Here is a 16,481-nt window from a genome sequence, read left to right as displayed (position 1 = left end):
GCAATATCCTCACATCCTTGGCAACATCCCTCTGCGCCTCCTCGGAATATTCTGATGCTACAAGTGATATCACATATCTGTGCCTACTAGATACATAAAAAACCACCCCAGCTTTGTTCCAATTTAAATAGCAAAACCCTTTTTTTTTCCCAAGGAATTGGGGTATCACAGTCTCTCCCTGTGCCTAGGGCACGAGTTAACAGCTGGAATGCTGGAGTCAGCGTTTCGTTCCATGAGAGTGAATAGCATCAGACCTCCAGAGATTTCTTAACTGACCTTCAAAAAACGAAGTCTAGCTTCCAGCAAGCTTAAAGTAAACACATTTCTCTAGAGATTACGATCAAAGCACAAGAAAAACATTCTACTTAACTACATGGTGCTCGGACCATTACTTATTTATTGGAGCAAGTGGTGCTGAGGGAGATGAGATTCGCTTTTGTTTGGTTGCATTGTCTAACAGTAAAAGTAGTTCACAAAGGTTACCCAGACCTTTGCCAAGAGGTTTTCATTATTCTTTTTCATACCATTGCTGCTTCAATTCAAAATATGGTCTTATATCATCATGGTCAAACTCTGAAGACTTTCTCTGAAGCAAAGCTTGAATATTTTACTAGAGAAGCATCTCCAGCACACTCCCAGGCTTTGACTCCAGCTTTGGGGGGTGCTCTTTTAATGTTCTGCCATCTGTAAAACAAAAGTAATAGCACTTTGCTCTCTTAATCCAGATAAGTTTTGAGGTGGATAATTACAATTCAGAAGTTCTGATGTATTACAAGAGTTAGTTTTAGTTTGTGCACATACCCTGGGCTTCATGGAACAAACCGTCTCCCAGGGGAAAAACAAAAACCACCATCAAAAGAAGCACCTTTTGGAAAACAGTGTTGGGTGTGCAGAGTGTTCACTAACTTTAAAGCCTATTGCAACTTGTTAAAATGAAAAATCAGAGATATATCTGAAGCTATTTCACTGTGAGGGTGAGGGAGCAGTGGAACAGGCTGCCCAGAGGGGTTGTGGAGTCTCTGTCCTTGGAGGTCTTCAAGCCCAGCCTGAACATCTTCCTATGCAACCTGATCTAGGTGACCCTGATTCTGCAGGGAGGTTGGACTGGATGATCTCTAAAGGTCCCTTCCAACCCCTACCATTCTATGAGTCTATTTGTGGGTGAGCTTTGTGCAGCAAAAAGCACTACAAGTGACATAAGCTTTTTCTGTATGCCCTGACTTTGCTGTTGCCACTTTTAGGCTGAGATGAAACTATGTTAGCAAGCTGAAGTACTGATTCATCAAGGAAGAGATCAGAAAGGTAGTTCACTCAGAGTTATCCTCAGAGGCAGTTTGCAGCTGTAATTCCCACAAAAAAAAAGACTGAAAATTCCTCTGAAACCCCATTTCAAGCTTGTCCTATGACCTTGAATAGCGAGCCCAGTTAACCACAAACATTCTATGATGTTTGCTTATTTGTCTTCATGGCCAACAATTCATACTGCTTCCCCAGTATGGAAGAAAATGAGCAAAACCTTGGTTTTGGTGATGACTATGTGATGATTGTGCACGGAATGCACTTTGCTGTGTCTGGTTTTTAATGGCTTGTTGCGTAAATGTACAAGCTGATGGATGTCATTTTCTCATGCACACGGGTTCATTCATTTGACATTCAAATCTATGTTTGATCTTAAGGAAATGGAAGTCCAGATGCAAGCTCTGTTACACTGTTATTCCAAGGATATCCCATAAAACACGCCTGTAATATTTTTAAGCAAGTATGTTTCCCACTGATCTGTGTTGCAGATTATTTGGTTACCTCACTACACCCTGTCTTGGCTGGCACCAAGATTTAGGGCAATCAGAATTACAGTAAATCAATCCAACTCAAAAGATTTTCAATTTAGAGGAACAAGTTTTCCATAGCTTGTGCCAAACTATCAAGTCATTACTTTTGGTCTGAAATTAGCATTATAGCCTTTCTCTCACAGTTCAGGAAATTGGTTTGGAACACGTAGAATCACAGATTCACAGAATGGTGGGGGTTGGAAGAGACCTCTAGACATCATCTAGTTCAAACCCTTGTCAAAGCAAGTTCCTCTCAATCAGGTCACACAGGAATGTGTTCAGGTGGGTTTGGAAACCTCCAGAGAAAGAGCCTCCACACCCTCCCTGAGCCCTGTGCCAGGGCTCCCTCACCTCAACACTGAAAGATATTCCTTGTGTTTAAGTGGAACCTTTTTGTGTTCCAGCTTTTGTCCATTAGCCCTTGTCCTATCACTTGAGACAATAGAAAAAAGTGCCATCTCATCCTCTTGACACACACCTTTTACAAGGAAAAATATGACATGTCTTTTTAAAGCTGAACCATGGGTGTGAGACAGGCAGTGAGTGTATTTACTCTCTCAAGCATGACAGAGTAACTCTAAATGGTCTAGATGTAAGCCCTGTGATGGTTAAGTACTCTCTTGAATCTTGTTACCCATATGCTTCTCTTCCTTACTCTCAAACTTTGCATCTGGTTAGAATCATAGAGTCATAGAATGGTAGGGTTGGAAGGGACCTTTAGAGATCATCCAGTCCACCCCCCCTGCAGAAGCAGGGTCACCTAGATCAGGTCACACAGGAACGTGTCCAGGTGGGTCTTGAAGACCTCCAAGGAAGGAGCCTCCACCACCCCCCTGGGCAGCCTGTGCCAGGGCTCTCTCACCTCACACTGAAATAGTTTTTTCTTATAAGTGCAACTTTTTGTGTTCCAGCTTCATCCCATCACCCCTTGTCCTTGTTAAGATAAACTAATTTGCACTGTTACTCTGAGTACAAAGATTTCAGCCACCGAAGGTCACTGACATATAGGAGACCTTCCCCGGCTATTCCCAAGTCCTCCAAAATTTATGGTTGCTGGCACTGGCTGTGGCTGCACTCAACAAGTTTAATGAAGAGAGCAATCCAATGAGCCCAGCAGATGTTTCTGGGTTTGCTTCACTGGGAATTTTCTGTATTCCTCTTCCTTCATCAAGACCCAGTAAATAATTCTTCATCTCTACAGTCCTTACAACTTTCAGCGTGGCAAGCCTATAAAGCAGCTGAGGTTTGGATGCTTATCCAGTCCTCTTTAGCCTGGAAAACTACAGGATGGGAAACTCATACAATTGGCTCTCAATAGATTTGTGGTATTTCCTGCATATGTCTGTCACAGAGACATAATCTATCTCACAGTATTTTGCCACTGCCAACAGAGAACCTGGCAGCAAAGAAATATGTGAGAAAATACAATCTTTTCCAATGACAACAAGGGAAATCTTCTTTGAGCTACGATTTAGTTTATTTCCCCTTGTATTTTGCTCTTTTGCTATCCAGAGGATATTTGTGTCACCTTACATTGTCACCAAACATAGCAGCACAGCTGGGATTGCACAAAACCCAGCCATGTGGCGTGGAGCCCCTTGTCTTCTGTTCAGTCAGGTAGGAGACAGCAATGGCAAGAGGAAGTCAGGAACACACAACAAGTGTTTGCCCCTTTTCTTTGGCCTTTTCACTCTGCAGCTGGTTTAATTTTTCAACTATTGCTTCTGTCTCCATTCTGTGATTTCTGGATAGACTGTGCTTGACAATCCAGTACATAATGTCCATCAGGCCAGTAGCTGTACATTGAAAATGTGAAGACAGCTTTATTTTCAGGTATGTGATGTACCAGTTTAAGTACCATTAGAATAAGCTGAAGCCACCTTCTTGGTCTCTGTTTTGTAGGCAGCACAATACATGCTATTCTTTGCCTGTGAAAGTTAGACAGCTGCTTCTGGGCCATTTGCAGCACCCTGGATCTCTAATGATGGGCTGTTCCATAATAAAATGCTAGTCTTTAGCAAAGAACAGCATGTAATATCAAAGAACTTGAGCAAGGAAATGGGTCATCCACTGAATCACATGAATATTTCCATCTCTCCAGAGCACGTGACAAACCCCACCAGAATGACAGACTGTCGTTACTGCCTGCAGTCCCTTCGTGGAAGGAAATACGCACTAAGAGAAGAAAATGCGTACTGTGTCGCTTGTTATGACAGCCTCTTTGCCAACCCCTGTGAAGAGTGCAAACAACCCATCGAGTGTGATTCCAAGGTAAAGATTTAGCTTCCACTCCTTGCTCTTTTCTAAATTACTCACAGCTTCCATTTCTTTAATGGCAGATTCTATACCCTGCCCGCTGCATTTCCCTGTGCTGGTGAAGAGAACTAAGCATAGCCATGGTACAGCCACACATGACAGAGAGACAGTGCTGTGTTAGACTCATAGAACGGTAGGGTTGGGAGGGTCCTTTAGAGATCATCCAGTCCAACCCCCCTGCTCAAGCAGGTTCATCTAGATCAGGTCACACAGGAACATGTCCAGGCGGGTCTTGAAGACCTCCAAGGAAGGAGCCTCCACAATCCCTCTGGTCAGCCTGTGCCAGGGCTCCCTCACTGAAACACTGACATAGATTTTTCTTATATTTAAATGGAACTTTTTGTGTTCCAGCTTCATCCCATTACCTCTTGTTCTGTCATGGGACACAATAGAAAAAAGTGCTGCCCAAACCTCCTGACATCCACTCTTTAGATATCTGTAAGTATTACTGAGATTCCCTGCTCAGTCTCCTCCAGACTAAACAGCCCCTGTTCCTGCAGGCTTTCTTCAGAAGGAAGATGTTCCAGTCCCCTGATCATCTTGGTGGCCCTGTGCTGGCCTCTCTCCAGCACTTCCCTGTCCCTCTTGAGCTGAGGAGCCCAGAACTGGACACAGGACTCCAGATGATGCCTCACCAGGGCAGAGTAGAGGGGGAGCAGAACCTCCCTTGACCTGCTGCCCACACTCTTCTTGCTGCATCCCAGGCTGCCATTGGCTTCTTGGCCACGAGGGCACATTGCTGGCTCATGGTTAATTTATTACCAACCAGCACTCCCAGGTCTCTCTCTGCAGAGCTGCTCTCCAGCAGGTCAACCCCCATCCTGTCCTGGTGCATGGGGTTGTGAAGGATGGGGTATTGGAAACCCTGCCAAAGACCACAGAGGAACTCATTAATACTAATATTCTAAAAAAGCTGGAGGTGTGGAAGGAAAGACAAGTTCAGAAACAGTGTCACCAGCACATCATCTGTGACATGTGCAAGATAAGCATAGAATTAAGTTAAAATACACTTAATTTCCAAAAATAAGAGGGAATAAGATACAAATTATAAACGTGGTTTATCTTCAGCTTGGCATCTGCCAAGTCAACACCTGCAGTAGTAGTAATATATCCAATACTCAAAATATCTTCTTCAATGGACATCTCTCAGAAATCCCAAAGTGTAATTCACCTGACCCACTGAATTACACCAGCACCCTACTGCCCTTCAAGCAATGTGCAGCCACTGCAGCCAGTGAGTGGCTGGAGTTGAAGGATGGAGCATAGTTGTGCTTCACACGTGTACCACAGCACTGGTGTGTGTTTGAGGTGAATATGTGTGCACATTTCCTAGTCTTTGGCTTCAGAGTTTTCTTAATCTAGGAAAAGAGGGGACTGAGGAGGGACCTTTAGTCCCTTCCAACCCTACCATTATATGAATCTATGATTCTATGAAACAAAATGCCTTTGTTTGGCCAAGTTCAGTGTGTGGTGCTCAGCCTCTCTCCATGCTTGAGTACAGCTCAGTACTCTGAAGCAAATAATCCAAGAAGAATGCTGATTTGGGTGGACACTTCTCAAACTCTCATCAGCATCTTTCAACATCAAACTTGTACAGGTAGCACCAGCCAGGGTCACCTGGAGAACACACTCAGAGCTCACTCACAGTTCACTCACTTCACTTCTAAATTGAAAAATTAAGTAAGTGGCAGGACTACTGCCATCAAAAATCGTTAGTTCAGAGTCATGGTTTTGGACTGAGTGGAAGGAAAAACTGGGAGAAAAAAGCAGGAGTAACAAGAAAGGAGTGAAACAGGCCAGAGTCAGCTAGAAAACTGGCCCACAGATATCTACAGCTGCTTGTCCCACCTCTTCCTTTCCTCCTTTCCTACTCCTTGCCTCAGGCTGCTCTGGGGCAATAGCCTACTGTATACAGGGTTCAGAGTGTTAACTAAAGCAAATGAAAGCAGTAAACATTCAGACTCTCTGGAAATGAAACATCATATTTCATTTTTTAGCATGGAGATCTGACAACAGGAGAAAAATGAGGTCGGATTTGTGCCCTTTTGTGCTTCTTATAAAGGAGACTTGGAAGGGTCTGGTTTGTTTTTAAGGTGGGAGGGGGTTTTGAGGTGCATTTATCACTTATTTTTTTAACCTTTGAAAGATAAAATGTGCTGTTTGCTCTTCTTTTGAATTCTTAGTTGAGGTCTCACATATACACTGTTAGCTTTTTGATCTGCCAAGCCCTGCTGAGTCTTAAACAAACATCATTCTGCCAAGTTTTTAGGAAGAGTTATATTAGGTGTAAACAAAAGCAATGACTTTTTAACAAGCTTCCTACCAACCATTTTGTTCTCAATGAGATTTTAATTGCTTGTTTTCTGCAAGGATAGGATCTTTCTTTAGCCTTATGTAGTGTCAGCAGTCAGGTTATAAAATGCATGAGGTTCATTCCGAAGCCTGCGCAAACAATGCCCCTTCTTGTCAGGTGGCACGTTGAAATCTCAGGCCACTTCTTTCCCCTTGAAGGCCAACTGTAAAATATAAACCAGTTCTTCCAATAAAATCATATCTCTGATGTTAAAGGAGAACTATCTGTGCCAAAGCAGCTCTCCATGGCCTCTGCAAGTGACCTACAAAACGTACCAACAAGTACTTCTGTCACCTTTGAGCACACCTCCCGCCATGTGTCCTCTCTTAAGTCACCATTGCAATGAGCTCTGTGTCTCATGTTTATTCTGGGAGAAGCTGAGGGATAAAACAGTGTCAAGAAATGTCTTCATTAACATGGACTTACTTTCTCCAAGGACCTGGCCTACAAAGGCCGCCACTGGCACGAGCGGTGCTTCAAGTGTGCCAAATGCAGTCGCTCGCTGGTGGAGAAGCCATTTGCTGCCAAGGACGAGGTCTTGCTGTGTAATGAATGCTACTCTGATGAGTATTCTTCTAAGTGTTTCCACTGCCAGAAGACCATTATGCCTGGTAAGACAACAGGGACCCTTTGGTGAGAAATGGAACAGCCTTGAATAGACAAGCTACAATGTCCTTGACTTTCAGAACAGCTTTCAGGTGACCACTTCTCCTTTGTGTGTAGTATACTGAAGATAGGGTAAGCATATAGCTCTGGGCTAGTACTGACTTATCACAGTATCACAGAATCTTAAGGGCTGGAAGGGATCTCATCCAGTGCAACCCCCTGCCAGAGCAGGACCACCTAGAGCAGGTCACACAGGAACTCATCCAGCTGGGTTGGAATGTCTCCAGAGAAAGAGACTCCACAGCCCATCTGGGCAGCCCCTGCCAGTGCTCCCTCACCTGAACAAAGAATATTAGAGTTCAACACAGGGTAAAATGTATTCATGTTGAGCCCTTGATTCAGTTCTTGGGAAGCATGTCCTGCTGTGAGTGTAGGTAGACAAACAGAGCTGCCATCAGCAGGAAGGCCAGATTAGACAAGACATCTGCACTTCTTTTTTCTGTCACATTGACCAGACCTTGAGCTCCTGTTCTTTATGTCATTTCTTTCGCTCAGAAATACTTCTTGTTTAAGTTGTCAAAACGTGAAACACCTTTCAAACCATTATCAGGAGTTTTACCTAAAAAGAATGCAAGTACATTTGTGTTCACAATGTGTTTGCTTCCTGACATTAATAACCTTGAAAGTCCTGCACTTTACACTAAGCTGCTTCTCAGCTTTTGATTGTGTCTATTCAGGACATCCTCTAGGACTTTTATTGCCACCACACCAATAAAGCTGATACAATAGAGCAATGTTGCCAAAAACCTGCCTCTTCAGAGAAATCTAACAGAAGTCACAGCACCATATGTGGCCAAATGAAGAAGCTTGCTTAGGAAAGTGGGTCACTATACCCTCAATGCTTGAACCTTTCTGCAAATCACATGTATAGCCACAAATACCAGATGGAAAGCATCTGCAACAGCCTCATGACGACTAGTTTGGGAACCTTTGGCCAAGGACATCAATAAACTTAGCAGTGACATAGGAATTTTATTTTTTAGTAGATCTTAATGTCAAACAATGAGGTCTGGGATGTATAGAATTATTGTCTCAGTATAAATACTGGGTTGCTGATGTCATGGCTCAACCTTTAACATGTATTTGTATTTTTACAGCTTATTTCCCTTTGTTTACAGGTAAAAGCTGTATTAGTGGAAATTACTCTTGCAGCAAGACACCTGTGTTCAGGTTAAGGATGACTTACTGCTTACATTTTATATGGTTTTAAAATGTGCTGTCTAATAGGCACATCTTATTAGCTGTGATGAGGACAGTACCAGAACATACTGGTGTTTGCATTAATATCCCCTGGCACATATCCACCTTGCAGATTTTACCCCAGAGTCTACGAGATAAAAACCTTTACAGCAAGTGCTGAGGGTAGGAGTATCAGTGGAAAGAGAGAACTGAAGTGGCAAGGGAATGCCAACCAGTTTCTAAATCACAAACTTCATCATCACAAAGATGATGGAGTGGAGCATCTCCCTTATGGTGAAAGGCTGAGGGAGCTGAGGCTCTTCAGCTTGGAGGAGACTGAGGGGTGATCTCATTTGTGTTTACAGATACATAAAGGGTGGGTGTCAGGAGGATGGAGCCAGGCTGTTCTCAGTGATGGCCAATGACAGGACAAGGGGCAATGGGTACAAACTGGAATAGAAGAGGTTCCAAAGAAACACAAGGAAAAATTTCTTCCCTGTTGAGGTGAGGGAGCACTGGCAGGGGCTGCCCAGATGGGCTGTGGAGTCTCCTTCTCTGGAGACATTCCAAACCCACCTGGACGAGTTCCCATGTGACCTACTCTAGGTGGTCCTGCTCTGGCAGGGGGGTTGCACTGGATGAGCTTTTGAGCTCCCTTCCAACCCTTGAGATTCTGTGATTCTATGACTCTGAGATCAGCTTACTAGCTCTGTGTAGGAAAGACCCACTAGACAAAGGCAGTGAAGTCAGCCTTCTGATCACTGGGAGGAAGCTCACAGCCTTTTCTATTGAAATACAACCAGTAGTTTCTCTCTCCACTAGCCCCACAGTCCACAAAACAGGTATTGTGTGATTAATCAGTTACATCAGCAGTTCTCTTCATGTAGAAAGGATGGTAAAGCACCTGGTACCTCTCTCTGCAGTCTGATGCACTCAGCAGAGGCAGACATTATGGTGGAGAGTGACTGGAAAAATCATTCTCAGATACATGTGAGACTTATCTACATTAAGATGTACAAGGCAGTTGTACACAGAGCTAAGAGCTCTAAAACTCTGCTGGCAGACATTTAACTAAGCAACTTTCTGTCCTTGTGCTGAAGGTAGGTGATCTAGCCAAATGTGATAAAGAGGACTGTTGATCTAGGATGGAAATGATGAGTTATAAGAAGTGAGAGAGTGGTGTACTTCATCATAGAAAAGATGTTTATTTTTAAGCCTTGACATCTTAAGCTAAATAAGATAAACCATGCATTTGTAAGTGTAGGAGCCTTGGTTTAAGGAAGACAAAAGACAGGACATTAATAGATGTACTAAACATCCAACAAATTCCTCTTTAATGTATAAAAGTGCTGTGTACCTGAGTTAGCTGGCCTGAGAGAAACTCTGAGCAACTGAAGCGTAGCACAGAGAAGCAACTCTAAAAGATTCACATAAGGACAGACTCTAGAAATCACAGCTTAGGCAGTCTAGCACATCTTTTGTCAGGTGATCAAGTGGTGGCTGAAGGAGTTCTTGAAATTTCTAGTACGTACTTAGAAGCTCTCTAAAACGGAGAATGAGTGCTGCCTCTGGTAATCCAGTGCTGAGAGAGAAAGTTACAAAACCAAGAGTATCCCTGACATTTCAAACTTACAAGGCTACACCTGGGGGAATTGTTCACTTTGGGTTTTTGCAGGTTCCCGTAAAATGGAATTCAAGGGAAGTTCCTGGCATGAATCCTGCTTCGTTTGCCAGTACTGCCGGCAACCGTTGGGAACAAGCCCCTTGATCACCAAAGACAATGAGAATTACTGTGTGCCCTGTTTCGAGAAGCAGTTTGCTCACCATTGCTACTCCTGCAAAAAGGTAATTAGACATACCATGGGAAAAATTGTCCTTATGAGGCAATATTGGTCATGGGGTTAAGGGGCTGCATCATGTAACATTTCTGATGAACTTGAGAGTAAGAGCGGAGTCCTCCTTTGGCATCTTCACCAAGATGATCAGGGGACTGGAGCATCTTCCTTATGAGGAAAGGCTGTGGGACCTGGGGCTGTTTAGTCTGGAGAAGAGGAGACTGAGGGGAGATCTTATTAACATTTATAAATATCTAATTGGTGGCTGTCAGGAGGTTGGGACATCCCTTTTTTCTGTTGTACCTAGTGACAGGATAAGGGGTGATGGGATGAAGCTGGAACACAAAAAAGTTCCATTGAAACATAAGAAAAATCTATGTCAGTGTTTCAGTGAGGGAGCCCTGGCACAGGCTGCCCAGGGAGGGTGTGGAGTCTCCTTCCTTGGAGGTCATCAAGACCCATCTGGTCACGTTCCTATGTGACCTGATCTGCAGAGTGAGTGGACTAGATGATCTCTAAAGGTCCCTTCCAACCCCTACCATTCTATGATCCCACACTGAAAGCCAACTGTGACAGTATCTGTTGTTCCCTCTAGTTAATATTAATCTAAGCCTCCTTATGTTTGAAATAAACTTATTGACCAAAGCAAATACTTTGGGATTATTTTGTTATTGATTGGGTTTTTTAACAAAGGTTGAATTTTTTCACTGAGCACTGTGTTAAAACCCTTCTTTCCTGGTAATCTCTGGCTTTGCCTTGATAACCATGCTTCCTTTCCCAATATTTTGCAGATGTTTTTCAGCCACCAAAGCTGAACAAAGCATTTACAGTCTTGCTTGTTTTTTCTCCTTGAATAGTATCAGGCAATAATCAGATTAAGTAATATTAATTGTAATACTACTAGTCAAGAGTCCCCCTGCTTCTACACACGATGCTTCCCCTATGGACACCAGAAAGCTTGACTTCAAATGAGGTGGTTGGAATTTTTTCCCCTCAAATAACAAATAAATCAATTCATCCCTTCCTGAGCGTCTCATCTTTTTAAATTTTCTATGGAAAACTTTTTCTTCTCCTGTTCCAACTTCATTCATTGATTCACTGTCGTGCATGTGACTTTGACAGGAGAAACACTACCTTACAGCTTATCTTTAGCTCTACAGAAATTTCTCTGTATAGTCTCTCATAGCTCCTGAGAAACCAGTTTTTCATCAGACATATGGAAGCCACAGTGCAACTGGAAACTTCCCTTTTCAGAAGTAACCAGTGGAGAGCTGTGAGTGAGTTGCAGGGAATGAGAAGTTGGATGACACCGACACACATGGTTTTTACTTCTGGCAGTGTAGATCTCCTTTCTGTTTCACTTCTGCTCTTTTACTATTTTACTTCCTACTTATAATACTGTTTCAGTTGTGAGACAACAAAATGCTAGTTCCAGTTGGAGATTAGCCATAATCTCAGCATTGGCTCTTCCATCCACTGTCCATCCCTAAGAATCACTCTTCTGAAAGCGTGTCTGATGCTAAACCTTTACCCACGTGTACAATAGTAGTTTCATACTAAGCTAACCTGTTTATTACAGACCATGAGGTTACCTTGGGATACAAAAATGAGAATTAACAAATCAGTGGCATGTTCAGCTCACCTGTGCTTAGTCAAATTGATATTCGAGGTGAAAAACTGCTCCTGTGGCCACACTCCCTTCACTCGTGAGTATGGCAAGAGAGAAAACAAGTGGAAGGACTTATGAAGGACTGGATAATCCTTCCCAGTTCACACCTTTGTTTCACTGCTCTGTCTGTTTGTCAATACATTAGGTAATAACTTCTGGGGGAGTGACCTACCACGACCAGCCTTGGCATAAGGAATGCTTTGTGTGTGTGGGGTGTAAAACCCAGCTGTCTGGACAAAGGTTTATTTCCAAAGACGAGTACCCATACTGTGTAGACTGCTTCAGCCAACTGTATGCTAAGAAGTGTGCTGCTTGCAAGAAACCTATTACAGGTAAGTTTCATCTTCTAGAGGGGACTAGACACTGATGAATCATCAGGCTTCTTTCAAAGCAAGCCTTTACTTTAGAAAACAGCATTAAAAACAGTCTCATCATGATGAAAGACTGAAGGAGTCAACTACTAGACACTCTCTCCATCATACATAACCTATCTTGGTAAGAGTCTCCTTCCTTGGAGGTCTTCAAGACCCACCTGGACATGTTCCTGTGTGACCTGATCTAGGTGAACCTGCTTCTGCAGGGGGGTTGGACTAGATGATCTCTAGAGGTCCCTTCCAACCCCTACCATTCTGTGATTCTATGATCACACATGCTCCCTGACTGCTTAGTAGCTGTTTTACATGCCACAAGCTGTTTCTCTATTGGTTTAGTCCTTTCTGCACCAAAATTCATGCTTAAGAATATAAGAAAAGGCATTTTTTTAACTCTTCCCAGTCCAATACAGACAAATCCCTCATGTCTGTAATTTCTTCAGCTGTTTATTTAAAGGCAAGCATGATAAGGTAAGGCCCCCTGCCCAATTAGAAAGATTGCCAAATGCAACAAAGCTCTAAGCCCTGTGTACTTGGATGATTTACAATTAGACATATATGTCACTAGTCTGTGACAGCTGACAATTTCTGAGAGCATGTGTTGGTGTTTTGCATTGTCATTCTATTGCAAGTGGGCTCAACCATTGAAAAGTCCTGCCTGGTTGTTATGGGTGCATGCTGTGTGTGCAAGTGGGGAAAGAAAATTGTGAGCATTCATCAACTTACACACACAAAACCCCTCACAAAAACCCCCTGAAAAACTCCAGTTTCCAAAAATGCCTTATTTCAGGTATTCATGCTAAGAACTCCATGAGCCAGCAACTTCCAAAAGAGTCCATCTTGAAGAAGCTTCGGTGGAAGTGATTACATTTCACTCAGTGTCGCATCAAGAGATTTCAGACCAAGGCTTTTTGTTCATTTGTTTGCTTGATGTATGGATGAGAACCTGATCCCACGTCAAAAAACACTGTGCTGCTTTTCTCAACTGTGTCCAGGATACTGGATTCACATCTTCTCCTCTCTCAACATCTCTTTCAGCTCTCGGGACTGCCAAATATATCTCATTTGAAGAGCGTCAGTGGCACAGGGAATGCTTCAACTGTGTGAAATGTGCCGTGTCGCTGGTGGGCCAGGGATTCCTCACTCAGCAGGGTGATGTCTTCTGTCACCAATGTGGTTCTGCTCCATAGCTCTGGAAAGCTGTGCAGCTGCACTATTCTCGCTCTGTAACAATATACTTCATTACTCTGCACTAAGAAAAGCGTATGAAAGGTATGACAGTTATTTAGTCATTCAAGTAACTCTCCAACAGCAGTTTAATTCTATGATAGTTCTCAACTGCTTACAAAAAAGCCTTGAACAGCCCCATGCTGGTTAAGAATATAATGCAGGAAAGATTCATATCTATTTGAAAGCTGACTAAAGTATGTTTCTCCTTGTAACACACTGCACTCTGCTGTTAGAAGCTTAAAAACTTACATTTCACCTTCCATGAACCAAGCAGGATTGTGAAAAGCCTACATGGCATATGAGTAAGGATGAGGCATTAGCACTCGCTTCACAGATTCAGTCCTTGGTGTGGAAAGCTGGGCACCTGCACTTTCCCATTGTATCACAACACTGATGAGAACAACTTGTAAATATCAACTTCCTTAACACTTTGGGGGGAAAAGGCTGCTGACAAAGCAAGCAGATAGTGGAAGGAGGGTGTAGTTTTTACACCAAGTGAGAGACTCATTCCAGGTTCACATAAAGGGAAAAAAGGTCATTTTCACAGAACAATAGAACCACAGAATGGTAGGGGTTGGAAGGGACTTTTAGAGATCATCCAGTCCAACCCCCCTGCAGAAGCAGGGTCACCTAGATCAGGTCACACAGGAACATGTCCAGGTAGGTTTGAAAACCCCCAAGGAAGGAGCCTCAACACGCTCCATTTGGATAGTTGTAAACATTAATAAGATCCCCAGTTTTCTCTCCCTGCTGAGACTGCTCTTCAGGAGTATAGTCTTAAGTCATCAAAAAAAAAGCCTGAGTGACAGGTCCTTTTCCAAAATTGGTTAATTTTTACTTATTTCTTGTTTTAGAACATACATAAACCTATATTTAGAGCTACTGTAAGAGGTGAGGATTGCCCAAGATTGCCTAGTGCTGGTGTACACTTCCCTATAGCCAGTACACCTTTATTGTCCATCTCCATTGTCTTCACCAGACCTTCAAATACATGCATAGAGCATGTTTCTTTACTAGTACACACAAAAGACAACTCATACGTGTCCCTTTAACCTTGTACTTTTCCTCCCCTCAAAACCCACTTGCCTGCAATCAAAGCACAGCCAACAGCCTCACCATTTCCAGCCTGCCAGGTCTTTCATTCACAGCCCATCCCCTCTCTTGTAAATGCCTGTTTGTCTATAGTAGACTCTAAGCTCTTCAAGAACCAACACCCCATTCATTTAGCCATGTGCCACACATATTTGCCAATATTATGTCAAAAATTGGTAATATTGTAACACACTGCAGCAAGCTCCCTGGTGGCACCAAACTGGGAGCACTGGCTGATTCCCCAGAGGCTGTGCTGCCATTCAGCGGGATCTCGACCGGCTGCAGAGTTGGGCACAGAGGAACCTCCTGAGGTTCAACAAGGACAAGTGCAGAGTCCTGCAGCTGGGAAGGAGCAACCCCCTGCACCAGGACAGGCTGGGGATTGAACTGCTGAAGAGCAGCTCTGCAGAGAGAGACCTGGGAGTCCTGATTGATAATAAACTGACCATGAGCCAGCAATGTGCCTTCGTGGCCAAGAAGGCCAATGGCAGCCTGGGATGCATCAAGAACTGTGTCCAGTTCTGGGCTCCTCAGCTCAAGAGGGACAGGGAAGTGCTGGAGAGAGGCCAGTGCAGGGCCACCAAGATGATCAGGGGACTGGAGCATCTTCCTTATGAGGAAAGGCTGAGGGAACTGGGGCTGTTTAGTCTGGAGGAGACTGAGGGGGGATCTTATTAATAGTTACAGATATCTAAATGATGGGTGTCAGGAGGTTGAGGCAGCACTTTTTTCTGTTGTGTTCAATGACAGGACAAGGGGTGATGGACAAAAGCTGGAACACAAGAAGTTCTATTAAACATGAGGAAAAACTCTGTCAGTGTTGAGGTGAGGGAGCCCTGGCCCAGGCTGCCCAGGGAGGGTGTGGAGGTTTTCAAACCCACCTAGACGTGTTCCTCTGTGACCTGATCTAGGTGGACCTGCTTTAGCAGAGGGGTTGGACTGGGTGATCTCTAAAGGTCTCTTCGAACCCTACCATCCTGTGGTTCTGTGGTCTGTGTGAAAGCCAGGCAGTCCCCACTTTTAGTACAAGGTATTCTTTTCTAGGTAACTGGCTTTGAAAAGGTTGTATCTGCTTGCTGAGCTTCATCACTCAAGTGTGTATTACTAAAGGTTGTCCAGAGCCAACTTACATGTATTTCTCTTCTTCCTTCTTTCATACTGTAGGTTACAATGGCCCAATTCATCTGTACAAGGCCATTGGGAACAGTACAGTGATACTCAGAATAGCAGATTCTGCATTGCTCAGGAGTGTTAGTCCTCATATTGCACACCTCTAAGTCATATGTTCTCCTTTAGACCCTGACCGTAAATGCATAGAGGTATTTTGCTGACTTGAAGGGTCTGTATTCATACTGAAGACACGACATTACTTTAGGTAGAAAAGAAAGAATATATGTGCATAGTTAAGCCAGAGCTAAGGTGGCATAGAATCAGGTTAATAATGACTGACCAATAAGTACATTGTGGTCTGTTTTCCAGTCAATAAAATATTGATCTTTGCCCTCTTTGTGATGTTCACTTTTTTTTGGTATGTTTCCATTTCTTCTTTCATGGCAGCTTTTATTACAGTCTAGAGTTTTATTAGTTTGTGCCTTTTCATTTTATCCCAGCTGGTTCCTTTTCTAGTTTCACATTCCACACGGTTGATCCAGGTTTGTGGTAAAGACTTGGATTCCCATAAATAGAAATATGCTTCATTGCCTTAAAAATACACACACACACACACACACACAGTGGTTCACAGTTGTGTATGATGTTCTAAAAATGTGCACTGACTTATCAGAAACGATTCCATTAGTAAATGTTAATTGCCTCACATTTTTAAAGGAAAATGATGACTCACCAGGAGCAGATCTGTCTGTGGGGTGAACCTTTTGTTTGTGTTGTGGCAAACAACATTCAGCAAATTGCTAGTATGTGGTTTGGCCTCTTCATTCAGCC

The 16,481-nt window shown here is 43.3% G+C and overlaps 1 protein-coding gene across 3 annotated transcripts in view; it reads left to right on the top strand.

The window, feature by feature from the left end:
* FHL5 (four and a half LIM domains 5) overlaps positions 1 to 16,013 on the top strand; it is a 33,730-nt gene extending 17,717 nt beyond the window's left edge. For 2 of the 3 annotated variants that reach the window (XM_061989763.1, XM_061989764.1), the window contains exons 2-6: positions 3,931 to 4,100; positions 6,935 to 7,109; positions 10,019 to 10,188; positions 11,993 to 12,179; positions 13,257 to 16,013. In XM_061989763.1, the coding sequence (XP_061845747.1) occupies positions 3,954 to 4,100; positions 6,935 to 7,109; positions 10,019 to 10,188; positions 11,993 to 12,179; positions 13,257 to 13,408 (831 nt within the window). In that variant the 5' untranslated portion in view covers positions 3,931 to 3,953 and the 3' untranslated portion in view covers positions 13,409 to 16,013. The remainder of the gene's footprint in view (positions 1 to 3,930; positions 4,101 to 6,934; positions 7,110 to 10,018; positions 10,189 to 11,992; positions 12,180 to 13,256) is intronic. The other variant, XM_061989765.1, reaches the window with a different exon arrangement.
* Positions 16,014 to 16,481: the final 468 nt, after the last annotated feature.

This window comes from Colius striatus, chromosome 2 (assembly GCF_028858725.1).
Source record: "Colius striatus isolate bColStr4 chromosome 2, bColStr4.1.hap1, whole genome shotgun sequence".
NCBI lineage: Eukaryota > Metazoa > Chordata > Aves > Coliiformes > Coliidae > Colius > Colius striatus.
Note: the sequence above shows the minus strand (reverse complement) of the source record. Positions and strands in the feature narration are given on the sequence as shown.